This window comes from Stylophora pistillata, chromosome 1 (genome assembly GCF_964205215.1).
Source record: "Stylophora pistillata chromosome 1, jaStyPist1.2, whole genome shotgun sequence".
Lineage (NCBI taxonomy): Eukaryota > Metazoa > Cnidaria > Anthozoa > Scleractinia > Pocilloporidae > Stylophora > Stylophora pistillata.
Window position 1 is genome coordinate 638,932 of NC_142519.1, and position 22,571 is coordinate 661,502.

General features: G+C 38.3%; 2 protein-coding genes and 1 non-coding gene across 4 annotated transcripts; 1 reads left to right on the forward strand and 2 right to left on the reverse strand.

Moving 5' to 3' along the window:
- LOC111334336 (uncharacterized) lies at positions 1–12,773 on the reverse strand. 2 transcript variants are annotated; one of them, XM_088729777.1, is made up of 8 exons: positions 12,276–12,773; positions 11,112–11,410; positions 7,180–7,489; positions 4,857–4,919; positions 3,512–3,621; positions 2,657–2,854; positions 1,838–2,252; positions 1–1,245 (listed from the first exon to the last, which is right to left on the reverse strand). In XM_088729777.1, exons 1-8 carry the CDS (start codon positions 12,298–12,300, stop codon positions 1,007–1,009), a joined length of 1,659 nt encoding a protein of 552 aa, XP_088585903.1. In that variant the 5' UTR covers positions 12,301–12,773; the 3' UTR covers positions 1–1,006. The 2 variants fall into 2 exon arrangements, with proteins under 2 accessions (XP_088585903.1, XP_088585910.1); XM_088729784.1 differs by having other exon boundaries at positions 11,157–11,410; positions 12,276–12,772.
- Positions 10,510–10,582, forward strand: Trnaa-ggc (transfer RNA alanine (anticodon GGC)). Its single transcript has one exon. It is a non-coding gene; the product is annotated as a tRNA-Ala (tRNA).
- A 3,092-nt stretch (positions 12,774–15,865) lies between the features above and the next one.
- Positions 15,866–21,340, reverse strand: LOC111334337 (uncharacterized). The gene is made up of 2 exons (XM_022940044.2): positions 18,828–21,340; positions 15,866–18,303 (listed from the first exon to the last, which is right to left on the reverse strand). The coding sequence occupies exons 1-2, from the start codon at positions 21,338–21,340 to the stop codon at positions 17,964–17,966; spliced, it is 2,853 nt and encodes a 950-aa protein (XP_022795779.2). The 3' UTR covers positions 15,866–17,963.
- Positions 21,341–22,571: the final 1,231 nt, after the last annotated feature.

A 22,571-nucleotide genomic window follows, 5' to 3' on the forward strand; every position in this document is an offset into this window, starting at 1 on the left:
TCCAACAAATCTTGCATTTTATTGTAAGGAAAAGGACACATTTTAAAATTAAATGAAATTCTTATTAGCTTACAGTTAACAAGCTTACGCCCGACAGATATTTGTGTACCTTTTCATACGTGAAAACCAGTCAATCCTCCTATAACAGAAGTTTTCGCCCCTTCACACATCTCTCTGAAATGCTTTTAAAACAAAGCCATTATATAAACAAGGATGACTATTCAAGATTCTCTGACACTGTTGGAAAAAACGGCAACCCCTTAGTAACAGTTTAGTCTAGCAGCAAGGTAAAATTGTTACCATCTCCCCATTAAATGCGATATACAAAAAATACGTTATTATATACTGCCATCTGGAATACATGTATCACGATTTGCAATCATTACAGTACAGTGGTAAATAATATCACGACGGCAACATTTTCTTTGAAGTGGGTGAGCTGCGATGAGGTCACCCCTATGTGAGGCACAAACCGGCAAAACAAGACCAGTCCTTAGAACTGACTTCTTCAACGCACCTAATGACTACAGCCGTGAATATACTGGTTACTTTTACATTGAAGTTCCTTATCCGAGAAAAACAGAATTTCATCCATGAGGCAGCTCACTCGCCGAAATCTTTCCTAGTCTTTTCGCATTCTGCTGATCGAGCTGATCAGGCTGCGACTACAGTAAATTACTTTTTCTCTCCCTCAAGCCATCTTTATTACACAAAAGGGAAAAATACAGCTTTTCAACAAAAAGTTACAGCTCTACACGCCTACGTTCTAGAGCTATAGAGGAAAATATGACTGGCCGACTCCTCCTCTATATTTTAGAGTATGTACATTCACACGTTGAATGGATGCTGCAACAAAAGGACACCCAACTGTGAAATCTGTTTTTACAAAAATACTACCAGGAGTGTGCTTCAGACAGCGACTGACAGTTCGTGATGGTTTACTTAAATAAAGGAGATGGTAAATCTCGTTATTCGAAGTATTGGAGCTTCCCTTTCTGTTAGGGTTTCAATTCATTGCCCTCTCGAGTTCCATAAGAAGTCCTTGAAGGACTTCACACCCTGGTCCTTGGAAGCCGTGATATTCCTCCACTCTCCTCTCGGCAAATTCAGGATGCCTCCTTCCAGTCTCCGCTCGCTCCATACCCAGCCGATTGAGTTGCTGAAGTCGGTCACGTGCTCCCTTTATATCTATCCCCAGTTGAAGATCTTCCGCTATTTTCAATGCCTCAGACACTGAATGGGTGGCTGTGCGTGGAAACAAGAAAACAGACATAAAAAGAAAAGAAAAAGAAAACAAATATCGCAGAAATAAACTGATCACAGCTCTTTATTTTCTGTTGTTCTTATCTTTAAACTCGGTAGTATACATGGGCACTCTTGTACACAACCAATCAGAGAAGATAATTTTGTACCACTTGGTACAAATGAACCATATGATTATTTCATTTGTACAATGTATTTTTATGTATATAGGAGAAAATAAACGAGTAACATAAATCCCTTAAGAGGATTGCAGGTTGGCCCCAGTATCACAGCAAATGAAGAAGTAAGTCTTTGCTATGAATGCAATAACACTTGACAACTCACTACAACATTCTATAAGGAAAGTTTAAGTTTGGGTCTCTTTTAATCTTCAAGTTCTTAAATTGTGATGCATCCTCAAAAATTAACATTTATTTTGTAATCTTCTGTAAGCAATAACATTCTCCCATATTCTTCCATAGACAGTATTATACAGTAACGGTGTCTTTCATAATTAGTTTCCATAATTACCATTGAATTGATATCATGTGATGTATGTATGTCAAGAGCACAAAACTCTCAACTTTGCACAAACCTTCTTCATAATGTCCTTTCCTTGTTAGCAGATCACCATAAGCATTAAAAAACCCTGCCCTATCTCTCATAGGACAATTGGGAAGAAACTCCCTCATGAACTGTTCAGCAAACTCCTCGGCTCGTGTTAAAGCCTTATGGGACACATCTGTTTGCAAGTTGGTGGCTTTATCTTTTGTTGAGCAAAGGTAGTAGAGTATTGCCCTGATAAGAGCTCTTCTAGGACTCCTGGCTATCCTGCTTTGATTTCCCTCAAGTTGGTGTCTGTAGTGCTGTATGACATCCTTCAAGGCTTTCTTCAACTTTTTTTCTTCTGATGTGTTGATTCCCACAACATCTGCCTTCTCGCACAACAAAGCAGCAAACCTTGTGCGGTTGATTGAAGTCTCCACACCAGGAACAACTGCCTGTAACAGCTGAAAGTAACAAAAATAAAAAGTCTGCAAAACTCAAGCCTTCCCCCTCCTTCCAGCTTTCTTTGGGTAGCAACAGGACTCTGAATTACAATAAAATAATGTAAAAAGTGGCCTTAGCATGGCTTAAAATAGGCCCTTGGTATTTATGAGGAATCAAAAGCATTGAGCACCTGACTCCTAAGACTGACTAGCATCTAATTTCTCAATATCAATCCTGACTCACACATTAAGGTTGCAAGATTAAAGGAAACAGTCACCAAGTAGAGAAGCTCTTCATTGTCAAACAATTTCTCCTTGTCAGCACAAATGGATAGAGAACTGTAAGGAGAATATGCATACTGATGCTGGGGTGTAAAGGTCTCACACTGTAAAAGATACCATGAAACAGAGGAGTTACAACACACCTCAGTAGAGGAATCCAATAGTTCTTCTGCTTTCACAAACTCTTTTTCCATCTTGTAGGCCCCAGAGACAACACTTTTTGCTCTTCCAACAAGGGCATTATAGTTTGTTGAATGGTTCCTGTTTGCCTGAATACAGACATGTTCACCTACACGCTTGCAACCCTCAAGATCTTCCATCTGATAGCAAATGAGACACTCCTGAAAAATAAATTAAAATTCAACCACATGAGTATTTTAAATATACCATTGTATTTTCTCAAATAAGCGCCCAAGTGTTTATTTAGTAGAGGGAGGAGGGCATTTGTTATTCTTCTGCTCTGATTCTGCTGTAATACAATCTAAAAAGTTATTTTAAGTACCATTTAAAAAGGTGTGTGTGGGGGGGACTTATCAGAGTGGGGCCCTAGTTTGACTTTGTGGCCTAGGGGGGTGGGCACTAGATTGGGTAAGGAACGCTTTTTTTTAGGTATTTTACAGTATTTGTTGAAACAGGGTTTTTGCACTCTTTCAGGAACCCAATTCAAGGACTTTCAAGGAGCGTGGGAACCCTGTTGAAAAGAATTGAGATGATTCTGTGCAGACCTGTGTTTCATACACTGTTGGTAAACTGTCAACAAGCTGACCCATACATATACAAAAATACAGCCAAAATAATCTGGTTTCTTCCTCACCAGAGATTAACAGTGACCTTGGCATTTCATGCATAAGACATGGGACACAATCCAACACAAGGTTTAAACGAAAGACAGGTAACGCTGAGGGGTCAAAACATTAAAATTTCTGTCCGTCACTTAAGTGTCTCAAAGGGTGCAGCTGTGAGTAAAGTAATTAAAATTTACTGTTACTGTTTAATACCTCTAACTGCACAGCAAGAAGCAAATCCTGAAATTTTGCCTCCACATGATTGGATGTTTGTGTGTGCTGGATGAGACGGAGCTGATCTTGTCTGAAGCATCCAATTGCACCTGAATATAATTGAAAAATAAAATATTCATTTCTATTCAACTAATAGGGTAGAAAATTCCCATTCACCTCTTTATATTTTAATTCAATGAATGTTGTGTGCACTTTACAAAGAGTGTTACATCTCCTTTGATATCCACCTAGTTTGTCATCAAAAACACTTCAGAAATCATTACCAACATGAAGGTAACATTGATGAGAAAAAATTGATTGTACAAGTAAAAACATTTCTTGAAATATATGAACATACAGTATTGTTTTTTCCAGAGGAATCTTAGCAACTTTTTTGTTTGGCTTGTTTGTTGAAAGATTCATTAATAGGTTAAGCACTACACTAGAGCTACATGTATACTAGTCAAACGTTGTCAGAAAAATTAATCTGGGGCGCAAGTTTCTAAGGAAACCGTAGTGCTGCATAGTTGGGGTATTACAAGATAATGTGATTTTACCAACGGAGTTTATGATTTAAACTGGCCACCATAAAGAGTTCCTAAAGTTGATGTTTTGAACATCAGCCCTTTGTCACTTGCTCTAATGCTCAAAATGTCAGCAGAAGAAACTCTTTGTGGTAGCCAATTAACATTGTTTATCAACTCAGTTGATCATAAAATCAAATTACTCTGTAGGATCAATGTAGCCTGTTTAAAATTCCTCTCCTTTCTGGCTTCTTTCTTTTCCTATATTCAATCATGCAAGTGATTATTTTGACCCTTTAATCCTGGTGAGATTACAAAACATTCAAATCTTAACATATGCATTCATGTGTAATGATGGATTCACCACAATCATTATCATGGAATTTATCAACAGCTTGTCAATAAATTGTTGCAAATTCCCTATAAACGATCTTAAATTCTTTTGGTGATATCAATTCAAACTAATAGCAGACAGAGTAAATAAACTTCTAGTGAGGATCAGCTCAGCACAAAACATAATTATAATAAGACTAGGCAAAAAATGAATTCAGTGAATGACACAGGTATACTCAGAAAAAAAAAACTCTGAGTGCTACTTAAAGGGGTTGAACCAGGCTTCAACCTTCTGAATGGTACTTTACATGTTCTACCACTGGGCTATGGAAGACTTGTGGTGGGCTAGACCATTTAAATAACTCCATAGAGTCAAACTTCCTGCATACTGCTGACAATATTGTTGACGATTTTTTTAATTCCCTTTAATGACTTTTGGGTACACATACATTAGATAAGAGAAGGAATTGGCATTTCTGAAAATTTACCATTTTCCACCAATTCTTGAAAGTATGAGACAATCTTTTGTGCTTCAGGGATTCCAAGAATGCCTAAAAAAAAAAGAAATATCCATTAGATCAAAATTGAATCAGATATCCCATCGGCAGCCAACTGAAAGTTTTTTTTCACATGAACCCTTTATACCCTAATTTCAGCAAGAATATTATCCATAACGTTCTCTACATGCATACATTTCCTCAGGTGCTGGTAATTGTGAAGAAGAGCTCCCCAAAAAACCTGTCGGCCGACTGTCGGCCGACTGTCGGCCGACTGTCGGCCGACAGTTGACCGACAGGCGGCCGACAGTCTACCGACAGGTTAAGAAAAAAGAAAAATTGTGTAAAAAACGAACAGTTAACGTGACATAACAATCCGTAATGGTGATGTATGACTCGACAGACTTCACCTACTTACCGATCGACGGCAAAGTTGGTAGTATGTAAAGAAACGTTTCTTCCAAAATGTTATCAGATGCGTATAGGATATATCACTTGCGTAATTTACAACACACCAGACAATCTAAGAATCGCATAGGAAGATAATTTAATCGAAAACTCGGCCAAAAACTCTGAAAACCATAAGCTACGTATCAATACAAACACTTTCGTTCCAATCGCCCAACAATGCAACGCGGCCTCTTATGGTATGTTAAGTATGTATGTATGTATTTGTTGCTAGCATCGTAATCTATCTTGCAGGTTTGGGATGAATTGCTATTTCCAATTTCAAGTTTAATAAATGATACAACTGTGAATCTTTTTATTTCCAATTTCAAGTTTAATAAATGATACAACTGTGAATCTTTTTACTCGTTATGTTAAGTAATAAAATACTATACGTAACAATTCGATAATTAGACTTGGATGCGTGATGCGATAATTGATTTAGGAGCGCGCCGCTAATCTAATGTTGAACAATACACATGTTGGTTCTTGAAAGTCAATTGTCAACGTATTAAACATGTTGGATGTTGTATCAAGCGAGGCACGATTCTACGAGTGAAATATCGGATCACTCAACGTTTCTGGTAAACCAGACCAAAAACTCTTGATCTAAAACGACCACGATACCTCGTTTTGCCACTCTGCGACAAACGCAAATTAAAAAATTAATAATTTAAACCCATATGCTTTTGTAACGGCAAACTTAGAATCCCTAACATTGTGTGATCGTTTCACGGACAAGCTACCGACAAGGTACCGACAGGTTACCGACACATTACCAACAGTCGGCCGACTGTCGGCCGACTGGCGGCCGACAGGTAGCCTATATTTCAGGCAAAACCTGTCGGCCGACAGACGACCAACTGTCGGCCGACTGTCGGCCGACAGTCGGCCGACAGACGACCAACTGTCGGCCGACAGTCGGCCGACAGTTGGTCGTCTGTCGGCCGACTGTCGGCCGACAGGTTTTTTGGGGAGCTCTTCTTCACAATTACCCAGGTGCTGATGAGGACGATTTGTTTAAAAATAAGAGCTTCTTTAGTTTGTGATCATTTCCTCTATTCATGTGACCTTTATGTGTGATGTTGTAAGGAGAAATTAGATGCTGGTCACTCTTAAAGATAAAATGGTTAAGCGAGTCCTCCAAAATAACTTACTGCATGGGTTACTCTGACCCCTTAAGCTACTGAACCCTCACCGTGATTTTGACAATGCACTTTTATTGCTATGCACACGAATTTAATTATTTTTTGGCAAATGTACACAAAGAGTACACAGTACATGACACATTTTACATGTAATTTAAAGCCATAATTCACAAATAGAATCATGTACATGAACAATGACTACAGTCAAACCTCGATTATCTGAACCTCGATTATCCGGACTATTCGATTATCCGGACTCTCGGTTATCCGAACTATTTATCGAGGTCCTGACGAGTCCACATAATCGAGGAAAGTAATTGAAGGAAAATTCATTGCTTGACGAGGGATTTATTCAATCCCATTAAATTGCCTGCCAAAACTGATATTGCCCAAATCACAAAGCAATGAAAGCAACATCAGTTTTCAGGTACAATTCAATGTGGAATTCACAATCAAGTAATGGATTATCCTTGAATTGTTTAATTGAATCAAAATAAGAAAAAAGGGAAACTGGATTAGCTATAGTCTTTATGTATAAGTAGATGCAAAACAATTTTCACTTAGCCTCGTTTTCAACTCACAATTCCATGCAAAATACCTTGCTTCATTAACCAACCAAAATATGAAATTTTATTTAATGATGCAATTCTATGAAACACACCATCCTGAACAAAAGATATTCAGATGCAGTTGAACAGACAGACAAAACAAAACCATACCAACTAGTTGCTTTTTGGGAATGGGCAATTCCAATGATGGCAGAGAGTGGCCCTCCCAATAATCCAACAAGTTTGTTTGTTGATAATGGGTCAAGATGGGTAAAGAAATTGCATCTAGCATTTCTCCAGTTAATGCTCTGAACTTAAGGAAAATGTGGTAAGCAGTAGGAATATTAGCTGGAAGGAGAAACGTGAACTTTCCAGCACAGGATGGCAGCTCATTCCCATTACAGGCTATGGCCATAGTTTCTGCCAAATGCTTGCAACCAACTGGTTTCACTTCTGCTTCAATCACACCTCGTCCCTCATTCTGCAAAATGACCACAAAAGGAGGTTTATAAGTTGAACTGCACCAGAAAATAAAAGTAACTACCTCTTGATGGTTTAACCAGTCAAAAAGAGTCACAAAGTATTGATCAGAAGTTCATTTGGCCAGCAGCAGCTTCTTATAATTATTTTTAGTGTACATTAAGAGAATGACTTCCCATTATCTGCAAGGCCCTGTATTATTAAATACAAACTTCAAATAAAGTCCTTTGTCCTTTCTTCCTCTAATTATAACAAATGTGTTCCATGATTTGCAATACACTAAACAAAACAAAACAGAAGCCCAGAAAAGTAGAATTTTATGCATATCATTACCAAAAAAGATAACCTTGAAGTATACTTTAAGTATACTACAAGTATACTGCATCAATAATAGTTGTACTGCAATCATACTTCAATAATACTTCAATATTACTGCACTTACTATTAATAATAAATACAACTCCAGTTCCATTTTTGAAGTACACTTTAAGTACCCAGTATACCACTCAAGTTAAAATCACTTTCTTTATTGTTGATGTAGGGTACAAGTATACTTTAAATTAATGTCTCGCACAAACGTAAATCATGTTCAGGTCTGATTAAGTAAGAAATGACTACACTGAAAAGTCACTTATGCTTCAGTTGATAATGATCATAATTACTTTAAATGTCTCACACAAGTGTAAATCATGTTCAGGTCTGATTGAGTAGGAAATAACTATACTGGAAAGGTACTTCAGTTGATAAATAGTGGTGTTTGTTCATATGTCTGTTTCCTAATTGTCCTGGCAGGTATATTATTTTGTTTGTTGTCCCCTTCTTCATTTTGATGTCCTTTTATATATGAAAGGGGTATGCCTTGGTGTGTCCTCTTTCACTATTTTTCACAGTTTCACCAGGGTGAAGGCAATATGGGCATCCATATGTTCCATTGAATTGTGACATATTTTGAAACAAACACTTTGCAGAGGTGTCAATACTTCCGCACAAAATAATACAATGCTTGATCCTTAAAGTGAAAGATAACATCCCAGATAGAGAGGTAGGTAAATAGAATTATCATCAGATGATTCACTGCTGTTGCCACTCTCTTCATTAAAATTAATATATTTCGGTTCAGGCAGCTGAAATCCTCTGAAAAAAAAGATGAGGTTGAGCTACTGGGAACTGCTTCTGTCCTTTGGGAACTTGTGCAACGGAAATGAATGTGACTTTTTGTTAGGTTTCTATCCTCTGGATAACTCTCCTCTCTCTCACTCATTAATTTGGCTTCTTGCTCCATCTATATTTTGTAGTTCTCGGAACATTACTTGTGGAAGAATTGGATAAATATTGACCTCTGATGTTCTCACTGTCATTGGTTGTGTTCACTCATTCAATTGCTGACCTGAATGACCCCAGTGACTTTTACATGACCCACATGCTCCGATGATGATGTGACCCACAATGGCTCTTCACCAGATGCTCTGCAAAGAGCATGTTTATCAAAGGTCAAGTTGGCCCATTGCCTCACTGTCATTCAATTACAGTATGTGCTTATATATTTATCATTACTTAACCATGTCAAAGGAAGGTAATAACAATTCTAGAAGATTGAACAAGGCTCCCAAATGATTGGAGGATCAAGGTTTGTGATCTTTTGTGTTAAGTCTGAATTAGTATCCTTTATTCTTAATCAGTGAATCGAAGCACGTCGGAATGTGTATGCCTAAATTATTGCACTTAAATCGTCACGGTAGTTTGAAATTCGTTATTTACCCTACGAAAAGGATTTTTATAGCTTAAATTCAAATACTTGTAACTATTAATCCTTGGGTTCATAACTTAAGATGCCTTCACCATGAACAAAAGAGATCGAAGCATAGCGATCGTTCACCAGTTGATTTTGTCTTAATTTCATTTTTTGCGAAATATATTCCAGAAACAGGTTGCAGGTCTTTTGAAATTGATTGTTGTGGCCCAAAGCATCTCCCAAATTGCATTCACAATGCGAAAATGAGATATATTTAGTTTTCTTGTGGTTGACTTGAAATGTCTATTTGTGGATTTTGCGCTCAATTTCGAATTCCGGCCACATCATTGATGATAAGAGAGATGGTCCAGAGACCACAAAACGTGAAAATGAATACTAACATTACCTCTCAATTTGTCTGTACATGGTTTCATGTCAAAGTTAGGGCATTATATTTTTTCAATTAGGAGCACATATTTGAAATGAAACTTTCTCTTCATACTATTTAATTCTCCTTTTAATGTGTAATTTGTTTCTTTCCTGCTAGTAGTGGCACTACTACTTGGTTCAGTTTGTAGATGATGGTATTCTAGACATCAAAACTGACAACGACTTCAGAAACAAGGGAAGATGGCCTTAAAGAGGCACAGTATGGGGATGCCTTCTACTTGTGCACAATTACTTTAAAAGTGGTGAGTCCGAGCACATTTTTTTGTCATCTTGTGCGAGTACAGAGCTAAGTTGTTTGATTTTCTATGCAAATCTGAAAAAATTATGTGACAAGGGAAAGTCAGTCAGATGTAAGGTTAAAATGATAAAGTCAATAAAATGATGAGTCAAATGCTAAGAATATACGAGAATCATATATTTGAACTGCGGTTACAGAAATGCATCTATGAGAATGATCTACGCAGTGAGCAACACTATTTACGCAATAGTGAAATTAGGACCTGGAAAAAAAAAATTGAAAAAAATTCAGGCCTGTACGGGATTCAAACCCATGACCTCTGTGATGCCATTGCAGTGCACTACCAACTGAGCTAACAAGCCAACTGATAGAGCACTGCACTGGCATCACAGACGTCATGAGTTCAAATCCCGTACAGGCCTGAATTTTTTTTTTTCAGGTCTTAATTTCACTATTACTTAAATAGTGTTACTCACTGCGAAGATTGTTCTCATATGCATTTCTGTAACCGCAGTTCAAATATATGATTCTCATATATTGTTAGCATTTGACTCATCATTTTATGGGTATTACGAATCACCATCATGACTAGCTCTCAGTTGGCTTGTTAGCTTAGTTGGTAGAGCACGGCACTGGCATTGCAGAGGTCATGGGTTCGAATCCTGTACAGGCCTGAATTTTTTTCAGGTCTTAATTTCACTATTTCTTAAATAGTGTTGCTCACTGCGAAGATCGTTCTCATATGCGTTCGTGTATCTTATTTGCAGCATAATTTGATTACAGAAATAGTATAATAAAAGTGTACTTAATTTCGGTAAGGGATCACTACAATGAAAATAATATGTCAGCCATCAAATGATGACAATTTGGCAAAGCATACAGTTCTACTGTTCTGGATTTTTTAACCTAAACAAAAAAAATATTCACTAAGAATTGAACAATTTGGCATGATATGAGATAAACAGTGATTTAGAAACCACACATGACCAGAAATATTGCAACCTGAGACAAAATCATTATGCTTAGAACATTGACAGGACACCATGTTAAATTTGTCACATGATCGTAAATAGCCTTAAAAATTTTGGTTGTGAAAAACTGATTTTCACTAGCTATCAAAACCAACTACCCTGAAAGGAAGTTCAATGCATTTATCCTCCAGTTATCCAGGCCAACTATATGGTTTTATTACTCTACTACTACCTTTATTAGACAATTTACATGTACTGCAAATGGCAATGTACAGACCACTTTGAATTGTCCAGTTCCATCAGCCTCAAGATAGCAATCAACCAGCTCCTGATTATCATTTCTCAGTGAAACCACGAGTTGGATTTGAACAAATGGACCAGGCAAAAGAGGTGATACTTCAGATGAAAGAAGACACAATGAATCTTCGGGCAAGGAAACATCAATATGTGCAATATGATGACGGCAAGCTTTTAAAATTTCAAGCTTGCATGTTGCCATTTCTAAGCTGTAACAACCAAGAGGCCAAGATCCTGCAAATGGGAGAGCAGTAGTATTGCAAAAAAACATTCAAAACTGATAAATATCATTCATCTAACATAAAAACTGTTCTTTGATGAGAAATTTCTTTAGAATGCAATTGTCTGCTTCAGTCTTGTCAGTCTTGATTCAACAAGAACATGTAAGATAAATTTAAAACCAGATTGCTTTACTACTCTTAAACAGATTTCAGTTGACAATACATTGGGTAAACTTTGGAAAAATATGAAACAAATTACATCTATTCCACTGATGCCAAAACTGAAAAAAGTTAAGTCACCAGAAGTATTGCCAATTACTGACTTAATAATCATTTTAAAGCAAGCGCACCAGCTTTCTAAAGTGACAACTGATAAGGTTAACAACAGAATATTCCACTGACTAACCTAATAATTTTTTACCTGCAAATCATGTCGCCTTCCGTAAAATTGAAATATATAATTTTTAAGCATGTTCAATGGATTTTCAGTGAGCGTAATTTACTTCATACTTTCCTGTTTCTTCAACCTTAACAAACGGATCTTACACTTCTCCAGACAACCTGGTTATGACTTCGCATTTCAAACGAAGGTGGTCTTACATGCAACGTAATCGTTTCAGCTGAAATTTTGTTATTATAATTATTATTATCTTGACGTCCAAACCTGCCCTAATGCAGCAATAATATCTGATATTCATAACTGCAAAATGTTTTCAGCACGAAAAAATTGCGTAATTCAAACAGACGAAAGCGAAATTAAAACAAAGCTCGATATTTTCTACACGATTGCAAAAAAATAAATACTGCAGGCGACTCTCCGCGAGATTTGCATGCAAACAACAACATCATCTCATCGAACTCCGAAATCTTTCACGTACCTTTGAAACTTTCTTGCCTTTGCATCTTAGCGTTTAGCAGCTGTTAGTCAGGAAAGATCTACAGGCATGGATAATTTGTAATTCTCGATAATAATATTCCTGCGCACGAGGATCTGTTCCGTCGTGAATCGATCATAGTAAAACGATGTTTACGTTCCCATTGACTGAGAAATTTATCCGTGATGCACTTGAGTCTTCCATAATGACGCAAGGGAAAGCCCCTCCAATTTGCGATAGGTTAACGAGGTAACTTCAAAATTACTTCGCCAAGTTTCCCGCCCTATCCTTTGTCTGGCCAATTTCATCTTGCAGATGATATCCAAAAGCTTCTAAAGCCACTAACGTTATTATTCCTAACTCAAGTTTGAAACATTGGTTAGATATTCACTGGGTCAATAGTGTACTGCATGTAACATTTCGATTCCTTCGATACATTGCGGTGAATTGACAAGGAAGCAAGTCGACCCTCCCGGTCGTTCGCCATTTTGGAAATACACTCTCCGAAGTCCTGGGTAGAAGTAAGAAAACCAATCAGGTGGCATTATAGTCAAGGATTTTGACCAATAAGCATACAATGAGACATCGGTAGACAACCAATCGGAAGGGTATGTACAACGCACTTTGTTTCGTGGTCACTGCGTTGTTTGATACAACTTCCGTCTACAATTTCATCGCGCGTCACGTCGTTTTAACCATGATAGGTTTAATATTCACCACACAAGATCGAAGTTCTTTCACTCGTGTCTAAGTTGTCCCTGACTCGCTTGCCTGTAATATTTAACGAAACTCCAACATCTGCGGTGGTAATGACGGTATTGATATACCAGTCTCCTCATTCATTGAAACAAAGAGGTCTTGTTCTCAAATCGTTTGGTTAAAAAGTCGGAGCAATTGCAGAATACCCGGCCACCTCATTTACCCGTGTCGGGAGGCTTTGAAGAACGAAGCATAACACAATAGAGGCTATTCAGTCTCAGGATCCAGATTAATTTAGCTAAGATTATTTTACAGACCCACACTGCGGTACCTTAGCCCCAAAGGTAATGGTTTCTTTATTCAAGGCTCTATGTATATGGAAGTATGGGGATTTGTGGAAATCAGCCAAATATGTACCAACAGTGTATTCTCACGAAGTATACACCACTATTCACCTCTACTTTGGTGAATGATGGTTATTTAATAATTTGTTACAGCTCTATTGGGTCAATAAGCAAACTTTCAAGTTGTTTTTCTGCCGATAATAGTCTGATACTTAGGTGACATCTCATGCACACATCGACTGAATTGGAGGACTGGACGGGAAAATATTCGGCTCGAGGTCGTAACGTAGACTTCGCGCGGCACGGTCCATGCCTCATGTCTGGGAGCCAAATACTCTCCTGTTTGGCCCGACTAAACTCAGTCAATAAGCATTTTATCATAAATTTCAACTGATTCTAGATAGGACACGGTAGAAGGGCACATGCAGACATGAGCACAAAAAATTCTGCAATAGGTGGTTTGCAACCAATCTCTGGAGACACAGGTAACAACGGTGAAAGGAACAAATGCTGGTGGACGAACAAACGAAGCTAAAGAGATATCTCTTGTTATGTCTACCAACATGGCGGCGATGACGTAACGTGCAAACCACCTATTAAAACCTTTCCTTTATTTTTTTTTTTCAAGTCAGAACAAGAACCCCCTAATTCCTTGAAAACTATGCCATTATTTTTTCTCATTTCTGTTTTCCTATTGGTTTTTGCAACAAAGCTATGCATGGGAAGCAGAACCAAATGGCCTTTTTCTGGACTGGCTTACATCAACCCATTCAGCCCTGCACATTTCACTATGGTTTTCTACTGGATTGCCTGAGAGGGGCCTGGTCATATGATAAACACATTTATTTATAAATTTGCAACTGAGATTTTCATATTTTTGGTACAATTTGCTTAGTGCAAAATGGGTTGAATTGAAAAACAGAAGCAATCATTTACAGTAGTTCTTACAGTGAAATGAAATAAGTCAATATGATGAACTCCAGATAGTGGAAAAATAATCCTTGTAGGTGAGATGCATTTGAAAAGATTGACAAGAAAAGCCTGGAAAATCTCAATTCAGCTGGGATTGAAACCCGTGCCTCCTTCCTGCCTCATGGATACTAGTTGAAGATAGAGCTATCAGCACTGTCTTGTCAGCTTTAACTTTGAGTGCTACCTAGAAAGTGTGGCATAATTTTTTTTACATGGATTGTATTTTTACCCTGACTCATAACAAAGTACATTTTATTTCAATTTTGTAAAGAACAGTTTCAAAGTTGAGCAGAATAAGAAATTAATTTTAAGGAACAATGTACCTGTAACATGTACCATAATTTATGTATATTCTTTGTACATAAGTATTCCTGGGCTTAGTAGACATGGGTAGTTTTGTTTTATCAATGTAAATTGGCCATCATAAAGTTTCAAAGCTGACATTTTTAAGGTTGGCCTTTGAGAGAGCAAGTGGAGGAATTGTGGGTTGTGTGAGTGTTAATATTTATCTACAAAACAAAATTACCTTTTCATACTCCCCCATTGTCACAGCACCACATTTTCTTTACAAACTTACCCTCTTTATTCATGTGTAGACATAGGTTGAATTGCATAAGGGCAAAATTATTTACCATCTATGTCATTTGCACATACATATTTATATTTTGGTTAAACTGTCTGCACTTTTAGTTCAATTTTCAAACATATTGCTGTTTGATTTAAGAAAAGTGTAGTCAGGTTGAAATTCTGTGACTGAATGTCCAACTTGTCTTGTTTTTAAAGAATAAAATCATACAAATATAATTAAAATCAAAAGGTCGAGACAGCAGAAAGTAAATCATTATCCAATGCTTTCAATAAGATTTGAAATAGGTGGCTACCTCGGTACAACACCCGCCGGAAAGAGACTTGATTGCGACTTAGCGTGGTGACTGTGACTTGAGCGCGGTGAAATATACCCGGCGATTCACAACAGAATACCCGCCGGAGCTCCGGCGGGTGCCGGGTCTTATTGAAAGCACTGCAATATCTTCAAGAAGAGTACGACATTTTTTAATCTTGAAGACATGTTTCAATGTTACGAACATCATCTTCAGTTACAGAATATTTGAAATACTGTTAGGACTATATAACCAGGCGAAACATGCATAATTAATTATGATTAAGTAACAAAAATTACATATTTGAGTAACAAAGTGTGGAAAGAATACAAAGCCTAAAGCGTAAGCGTCATGTTGATGTGATGAACTTGTTGGTTTAAATTAGGCTTTTCCCAGTTTATGTGCATAGCCTCCTTAAGTTTACCGTACTTATTCGCCTATAAGCCGATCTCGGCTATAAGCCGAGACCCTAAACTTCTTCATGTCAGCAGCTGTTGCATTGAAATAAAAAATAAACACAAAACATTCGGCTATAAGCTGAGACCTAATAATTGCAAAGTACTCCACGCGTGTCGTTAACTGAGATGAATTAACCTAAACCGAAAACAAAAGGAGCTTCCCTCTCGGGAAACATGTAACCAAAAAGTAGGTTATTTACTCAGTTGTTATTGGTCGTTTAATTGAAAGTAACAACAAATCACAGATAAGTTGAATTTAATGTGTAAATAAATAGAACCATGCGTGACATAACAAAACATTCACCTGAGTTCAGAATCCTGTCTCAAACAATCGCTCTCTTTCAAAGTTATCGTAATCGATCATCATGCCGAAAGTTCGTCGTTCTTCATACAACTTAGCGTTCAAACTAAAAGTCGTTGCTGAAGCAGAGGCCGTCGAGAACAACTCCTACATCGCGAGAGATTACGGAATCAGTGAATCGATGGTGCGTCTCTGGCGAAAAGATCAAGCGAAGCTGTTTTATGGTGAGCTTAAAATGTCAGCAAAGCGAAAGACGATGGGCCGCTTTTCGCCAAAGTATCCTGAATTGGATCAAACACTACTGGACTGGTTTTCAGAGCAGGGGAGTCAAGGTAAGTCTTTCGCTTCTTTAAAACAATGAAAAGCTTCGATCAACTGATATCTGTCAGATCGTGTTGCAATGTTTACACAAACCGCGGGAATGACCGCTTCTCATTGGCCAGTTTGTCATGTCGTCAAAACAAGTCAAACAATTGATCTCTGTTATCTTTTACAGGAATTGCTGTAAGCGGATTAATTCTACGGCTAAAAGCGGAGGAGTTGAGCAGTGATCCAGACTTCAGAGTCTCACAAACCGCGGGAATGACCGCTTCTCATTGGCCAGTTTGTCATGTCGTCAAAACAAGTCAAACAATTGATCTCTGTTATCTTTTACAGGAATTGCTGTAAGCGGATTAATTCTACGGCTAAAAGCGGAGGAGTTGAGCAGTGATCCAGACTTCAGAGTCTCACTGGGTTGCGACCAGAGATGGAAAAAGCGCCATTCCATCAGCCTTCGCACTAGGACAACCCTGGCCCAGCGACTCCCACAAGATCTGGAAGAAAAGATCATCCAGTTCCATCGGTTCGTGATCGCACTTCGGCAGCGGTATGGCCATTCGCTCTGCAGGCTGTTCAAATATATAGCTGAAACTCCTATGCGATTCGAGCTTCCGTCGAGCAGAACCAACAATGATTTACATGTACCTACCTTTCGTGATCTCGGAAATTTGTGTTTGTTGATAATCGCTCGGCTTACAGTCGAATAAACATTGAATTTCGGATCTTGTTAAGCACCCGTAAATATTTTTTGGCGAAAATACTCGGCTATAAGCCGAACCCCCTTCCGTGGCGAGAATTTACCTGTTCTCAGTTTAATTTATTGGAAAAATCGCTCGGCTTATAGGCGAATAAATACGGTAAGTTTTAATTTAGTAGGGGCGGAATCAAGGATTTCAAAACAATCCGCAGAGCAAGATTGATGACAACTTTCTGAGTTTTGTAAATGTTTGAAGATATGTGAGGACTTGTCTGAAGAGAGATGTTCACGGACACGTGTGAAAAAATGATGACCAGTTTCGCTGATATTGCAAGCATTACAGCAAGCACAAGTAAATTTATAAACCACACGTGAACGAAGTTCTCTAGGGACAGAATCCTTCACTGAGAAAAGATTTCTTAATTTAAACATAGTAACCATTAATTCAATGTCAAGATCATTACAAAAACAACTAACAAGGCGACGTATTTTGTTTTGAGCTACAGTAGAAAAATGGCCTAAATAAGGTAACTTATAAAAGTATTGTTTACCCTGTGAAGTGATATTAGAGGAAGGAGGTGTTTGAGTGGTGCCATTTCGGTCGATGGCTGTGTTCAAGTATTGATAAACGCTTTTAAAATCGCTTTTAACAGTCTAAGTAAGTTCTTAGTGTTCTCCAATTCTCCAGTCTATGTAGTCTGTGGACTGTGTTCATGAATTATGAGAATAGAAGTCTTTATCATAGATGAAACATGACTGTTTTAAACTGTCAGACAAGTTTATCTAAGTAGCAAATAAATATGACTTTTGTGTAGCTATTACTTTGATGAATTGGCTGAATGATAAATTCAGCTCTAGCCGCTTTTAAAGAAAATTGAAATTTAAGAGGGGGTGATCTGCATTAAACAAATTTTAGAAAGTGTAAATTCAAAAGACTAGTTTGAATAGAGATCCTCAAACTTCTCACTCTGAGTGGTCTCAGCCCCACCACCAAGTGAAAAAAGAACTTCAATCTCATTCACAAAGAAGTAACACAGGCACTATGTACACATACAGGTTGCACACCTGCTAGTCCACCTTGCTCTTGCCACTCCTTTAGATCGTCTTCAAAATTTTGGTTGGCGCAGTAAAATGAAGATTCTTTCTTTGGTAACACATGAATAACATGGCGTCTTGAGATTGACTTTTGAACACCTGGATGTGATATATGGTCTCTTTGATGTCCAGGACAATTCTCTGATGGACAGGCAGGACCACAGTGAAACTTGACATGTGGAAAGTGCCCCCAACAGAGCCATTTGACCATGCCAAACACTTGACTCAACACAATTGAAGGATGCAAATTTTCTGCGTCACATCTGCCAATGTAAATGGTTCAATTAGAACTTTGCCATAAAACTGGCAGAAGTCATTTCATTTCATTTCCCAACCTTTGTACCACCTAAACAGAAATCTCATGCACTGTACTTTCATTTGTGAGAATTGAGTGAATTGACTTGGGCTGCCTAGCTTATCTCATGTATGGTGTATATTCTGGAGTGTTGTTGCATTTCAATCATCAGATTTTGATAACTTAATTTTGTTTTTGTTTTTGTGTTTGCTCTCAGTAAAGTAGATTTAAGACTGAAGATGATCCAAATAACACAATTTGAAAATCTGAATTGTCACTGCTGCGTAATTTGGCTTAATGAGCATCACATGGCAGAGGACATTCTAACCTTATGTTACAGGTCTGCTTTATGTCTTAGAGAAAAAATTTGTTAATGTGAGGATTATCACTGTAAATGGGTGTAATTTTCTTCAATGGTATCTGCATCATGTATGTCAGAGACAGCTGTGCTTTGATTCCTATTCATGACCAATACTCTTTGATTTTACAAACCTGAAGCTAAATGTCACTTCGATTATATCCTCCTCCTTAAGATACAGCAGCCTGTAGGACTGAGTGGGTGTCAGCCAAAACCTGCCAATATTCCTGCTTATTAAAGGCTGGCCCTTGAAGAAGGATTCCTTGTTAAGTTGGTGAGCACGTGATAAAAGACGGTGGAAAAGAGACTCTGGCAGAAATCTCTCAAAGAACACATACAGCCTCTTGTCTGTGGGATGATCAATCCAAACTGATTTGTTCCCTTCCACTGAAACTGGAAGCAGTGCAGGAACAAAATGTGTTACTGTTGCCTCGGTCATGTCATTGTCAACCATGTAAAATAAAGGACAAATAATGCCATACTCCTCAAGAAAGCCTGTCATTGCTACTTCATTTTCTTGGATTCTAGCAAGAATGTGCCTCAAGAGGGAATTTGTAAGCATTCCTTTGTTGTGTAGCAATGTCCAATCACGCCTGAATCCATGTTGTGAAAATAATTCATCATCTGTCCTTGGAGTGATCAGCTGAATTGTGATGTCAACTAGAAGTGATGGCTTCAGAAGAACCCACTTAGAAATCACTGAATTCTCACCTTTGTCAATGTAAATCACAAAGCCTTTTTTATGAAAATACTTCAAAGTTTCCTTGGACCAGTTGCTGCAAATAAAGTGACTAAATGAAGTTGGAAAATGCTCCAGGGATACACAGAACTTTGCTTTGTGATCCTCCCACAAATTAATGATTGCATCTTGAATTTTAATCCATGAAAATGGAACTGTGCATCCCAAAGTTGTTTGGTATTCCTCAGCTATGTGGATCAGTTTCCTTTGAAGATTTTTAATTCCTTGATCATGAATTCCATATTTGTTTTCAACAGGAAAATACATCAACTTATCTTCTTCATTCATCATCAGATCATCAGAAAAGGTTTGCCAAAGGCTCTGTTGCAGATGTTTATTCAAATCACCAAGGCAGGCCTTACTCATGTTTCCTCTGTGTGTACCAACAAGAAACATTGGTGTCTTTGTCGCTACTTTACCACGGATGGATTCCAACCAGAAACAAATTCTTTGGAGGTTTGCTTTTATATTTTGGAAATTGCCAGCAGTAAAATGTGTCAAGTCAAAGACAACAACATACATTGCTTGACTTCTGTAGAAGAGATGATGGTATGCAAAATGTTCTTTATAATCCCCTCCAAAGTCTAGAATGCTCAATGTGAGACTTGAAAACTTGGCATTGAGAGCCTGTCTTAATTCTTGGTAATTCAGTGTTACCTTTTGTACCAAGACATCATTGTAGCTACGAGTAACAAAGTTTGATTCAGAATTTGTATGGAAGATTCTTGCACAACAGGCACATCCTGCAAGCATTGCTACATACAAAAACATTGGAAAAGATGATCTCCAATTATACTGCGTATTTTCGAATATACAAATATATAAAATAGGGCTTACAATTCCCTCCATGAAATGACTTCCCTTACACAATGAACGAATGAACCAAAGAACTGATAGACCAAAACACAGCATAGTAGTGTAATGAAGAATTTCACAATAACTGAGAATAGACATATCTATCAACAATTCAGCACTGAGACCTAGACCAATACCGTTAATCAAAGATCCTATCGCATAAAAGTTTAATTCCGGAGAGAAAACTTGTCTGTAATTGTAGACTTTCACTTGTCCCGGAAGAGAACTTTTAAAAATAATATCACCCCGACGCCTCTGAATACGCCAACGTAACCACTTCTTCTCTAGGGGTACTAAGAAGTAATCAATACATTTGCCAGTGAGGGAACTAAGGTAAAAAAGGCGTAACATAGTTACCATAAATTTGTAATAAAGCAAATCTAAATGTTTACGTCCAATGCACGGTAACCCTGTACAGCAACAGTTAATACCTTTAAAAACACCGCCCGCTAAATGAGCAAACAGGAGACCTATTGCGAAATGAAGAGGGCATGGAGGCAGAATGCCAGGTAAAAGATTAATTTGTAGCACTATTAAAAGAATAACTGGATTCGTTAACTCCCATACTAGCACTGAAAAAAACAGATACAGCGACCAAATAAAAAAAGAAGATAGTTTTGATGTTACGTTTTCAAAAGCTACGTATCCTTCTGATGAAATTAGAGCTCTTACGGAACGAACAGCTTTTCCGAATCGAGCAAAATCTCCGAATTCGAGGCTTGTCTTTTGCCACTCCCGGTCTACCGAGTTTCTGTGGACTCCCAGCGTACTTGACTCTTCACTGTCAAACGGCTTTTTAGTGAGAGAGTTCACTAAGCTCGTTTTTCCAGCCCCGGAGTCACCCAGTATCAAACACTGGCCATTAAAAACAAACTGACTGTAGTCCTCTTCGTTTTGATGTTCACTTGGAAAATCAAGGTCTCTCAATAGCATATCGCATTTCTGTTTAGCGTCTGGTGAACCTTGATCAAGCTGCAGGTTCGACAACACTTCAGCAGCAGTTCTTGAAGTGTGGTCGTCAGTAATACGTAAATAAGTAATTGTCACAGCCATTTTAAAATTCTTGTTCGGGCAGAAGTGTGATCATGTTACACATCCGTACCCAACTGTAATATTAAGAAGCAGGACGAGACAAATATAAATGTCAACAGTTTTAATCAAGATGGCGGATCTATCTTCATGTGCTAGTCACGTGAGACGTATACATAATACACTGGGATACCATACTACACCTCCCCTTAAAGCTTTTACAGTAATCAAACAGACAATTATAAACGACATATCAAACAGTATACGGGTCTACTGTAAACAAAAGCAATGTTCAAATGTTCAACGTTCAAGTGTCCTGAATAAGTCTCTGCGGCGGTTTTACTACTCTCCCTGAGCGCGTCATGTGCACTTTCGGGGTGTCTGGTTCAGCTTTGTAGCAGCTCTCAGTAGGCCTGATCGCAGCTGTGGTCAGGTCTTTGCTGGTTGGCACTTTCGATTTTTTCCTCAGCATTTCTGTCTCAACGTTAGCTTCTGGTTGGGTGTCGGGTGTCTTTGTACAGGTATCTGCTGAAACTAGGGCTGCCCTGTTCCATCGAAGCTGTGTTCCCTTGTCTGTTTCAAATATGTAGGATCGTGGTGATGAAGATGCCGCTGGGACTCTTCCCATCCGATCTTGATCGCGAATCCAAACTTTCTCTCCGCTCTGAAGTTCTGGTAGGTCTTTTGCCTTGTATCTGCGGTCATGGTTGCTTTTCTGGTTGCTGCGGTAAAGTTCCTCTTTTGCATCTAGTTTTGCCAGGTCTTTCAGTCGTAAGTTTGGTTGTAGATTGTCAGGGAAGGTTGGTAACTGGGTGCGGAGTTGGCGGTTCATCAGAAGTTCGCATGGCGCCAGGCCATTGTGAAGAGGTGCTGTTCGGTATGCTAGAAAACCGAGATAGGGATCATCGTTCTTTTTCAGGATATCCTTGACAGTACGTACCGCTCTCTCTACTTCACCATTTCCTCTTGCGTACGTTGGCGAGCTAGTAATATGAGTGAACCCGTAAATACTTGCAAACAGTTGGAAGGATTTACAAGCAAACTGTGGGCCGTTATCGGACACCAGTAAGTCTGGAATTCCGTGAGTTGAAAATATTTCTTTCATGGCTTTGATTACTGACTCGGACAATTCACTGGGAAGTGCTTTAACTTCAGTCCACCTTGAGTAGTAGTCGACTACAATAAGATGTTTCTTTCCCTTTAGATCGAAGAGATCAGCGGCTAGTCTTTCCCATGGCCTGGATGGGAATGACGA

Bases quoted from the DNA above. Each gene is read 5' to 3' on its own strand.
- LOC111334336 (XM_088729777.1), bottom strand. From the start codon at position 12,300: ATGCAAAGGCAAGAAAGTTTCAAAG. The intron at 3,622-4,856 runs GTAAATTTTCAG...AATTATATTCAG, and splicing joins TCAAGAATTGGTGGAAAATG to GTGCAATTGGATGCTTCAGA. The intron at 2,253-2,656 runs GTGTGTTGTAAC...TGTTACTTTCAG, and splicing joins TATTGGATTCCTCTACTGAG to CTGTTACAGGCAGTTGTTCC.
- LOC111334337 (XM_022940044.2), bottom strand. From the start codon at position 21,340: ATGGCTGTGACAATTACTTATTTACGTATTACTGACGACCACACTTCA. The intron at 18,304-18,827 runs GTTTGTAAAATC...TTACATTGGCAG, and splicing joins GAAGTGACATTTAGCTTCAG to ATGTGACGCAGAAAATTTGC.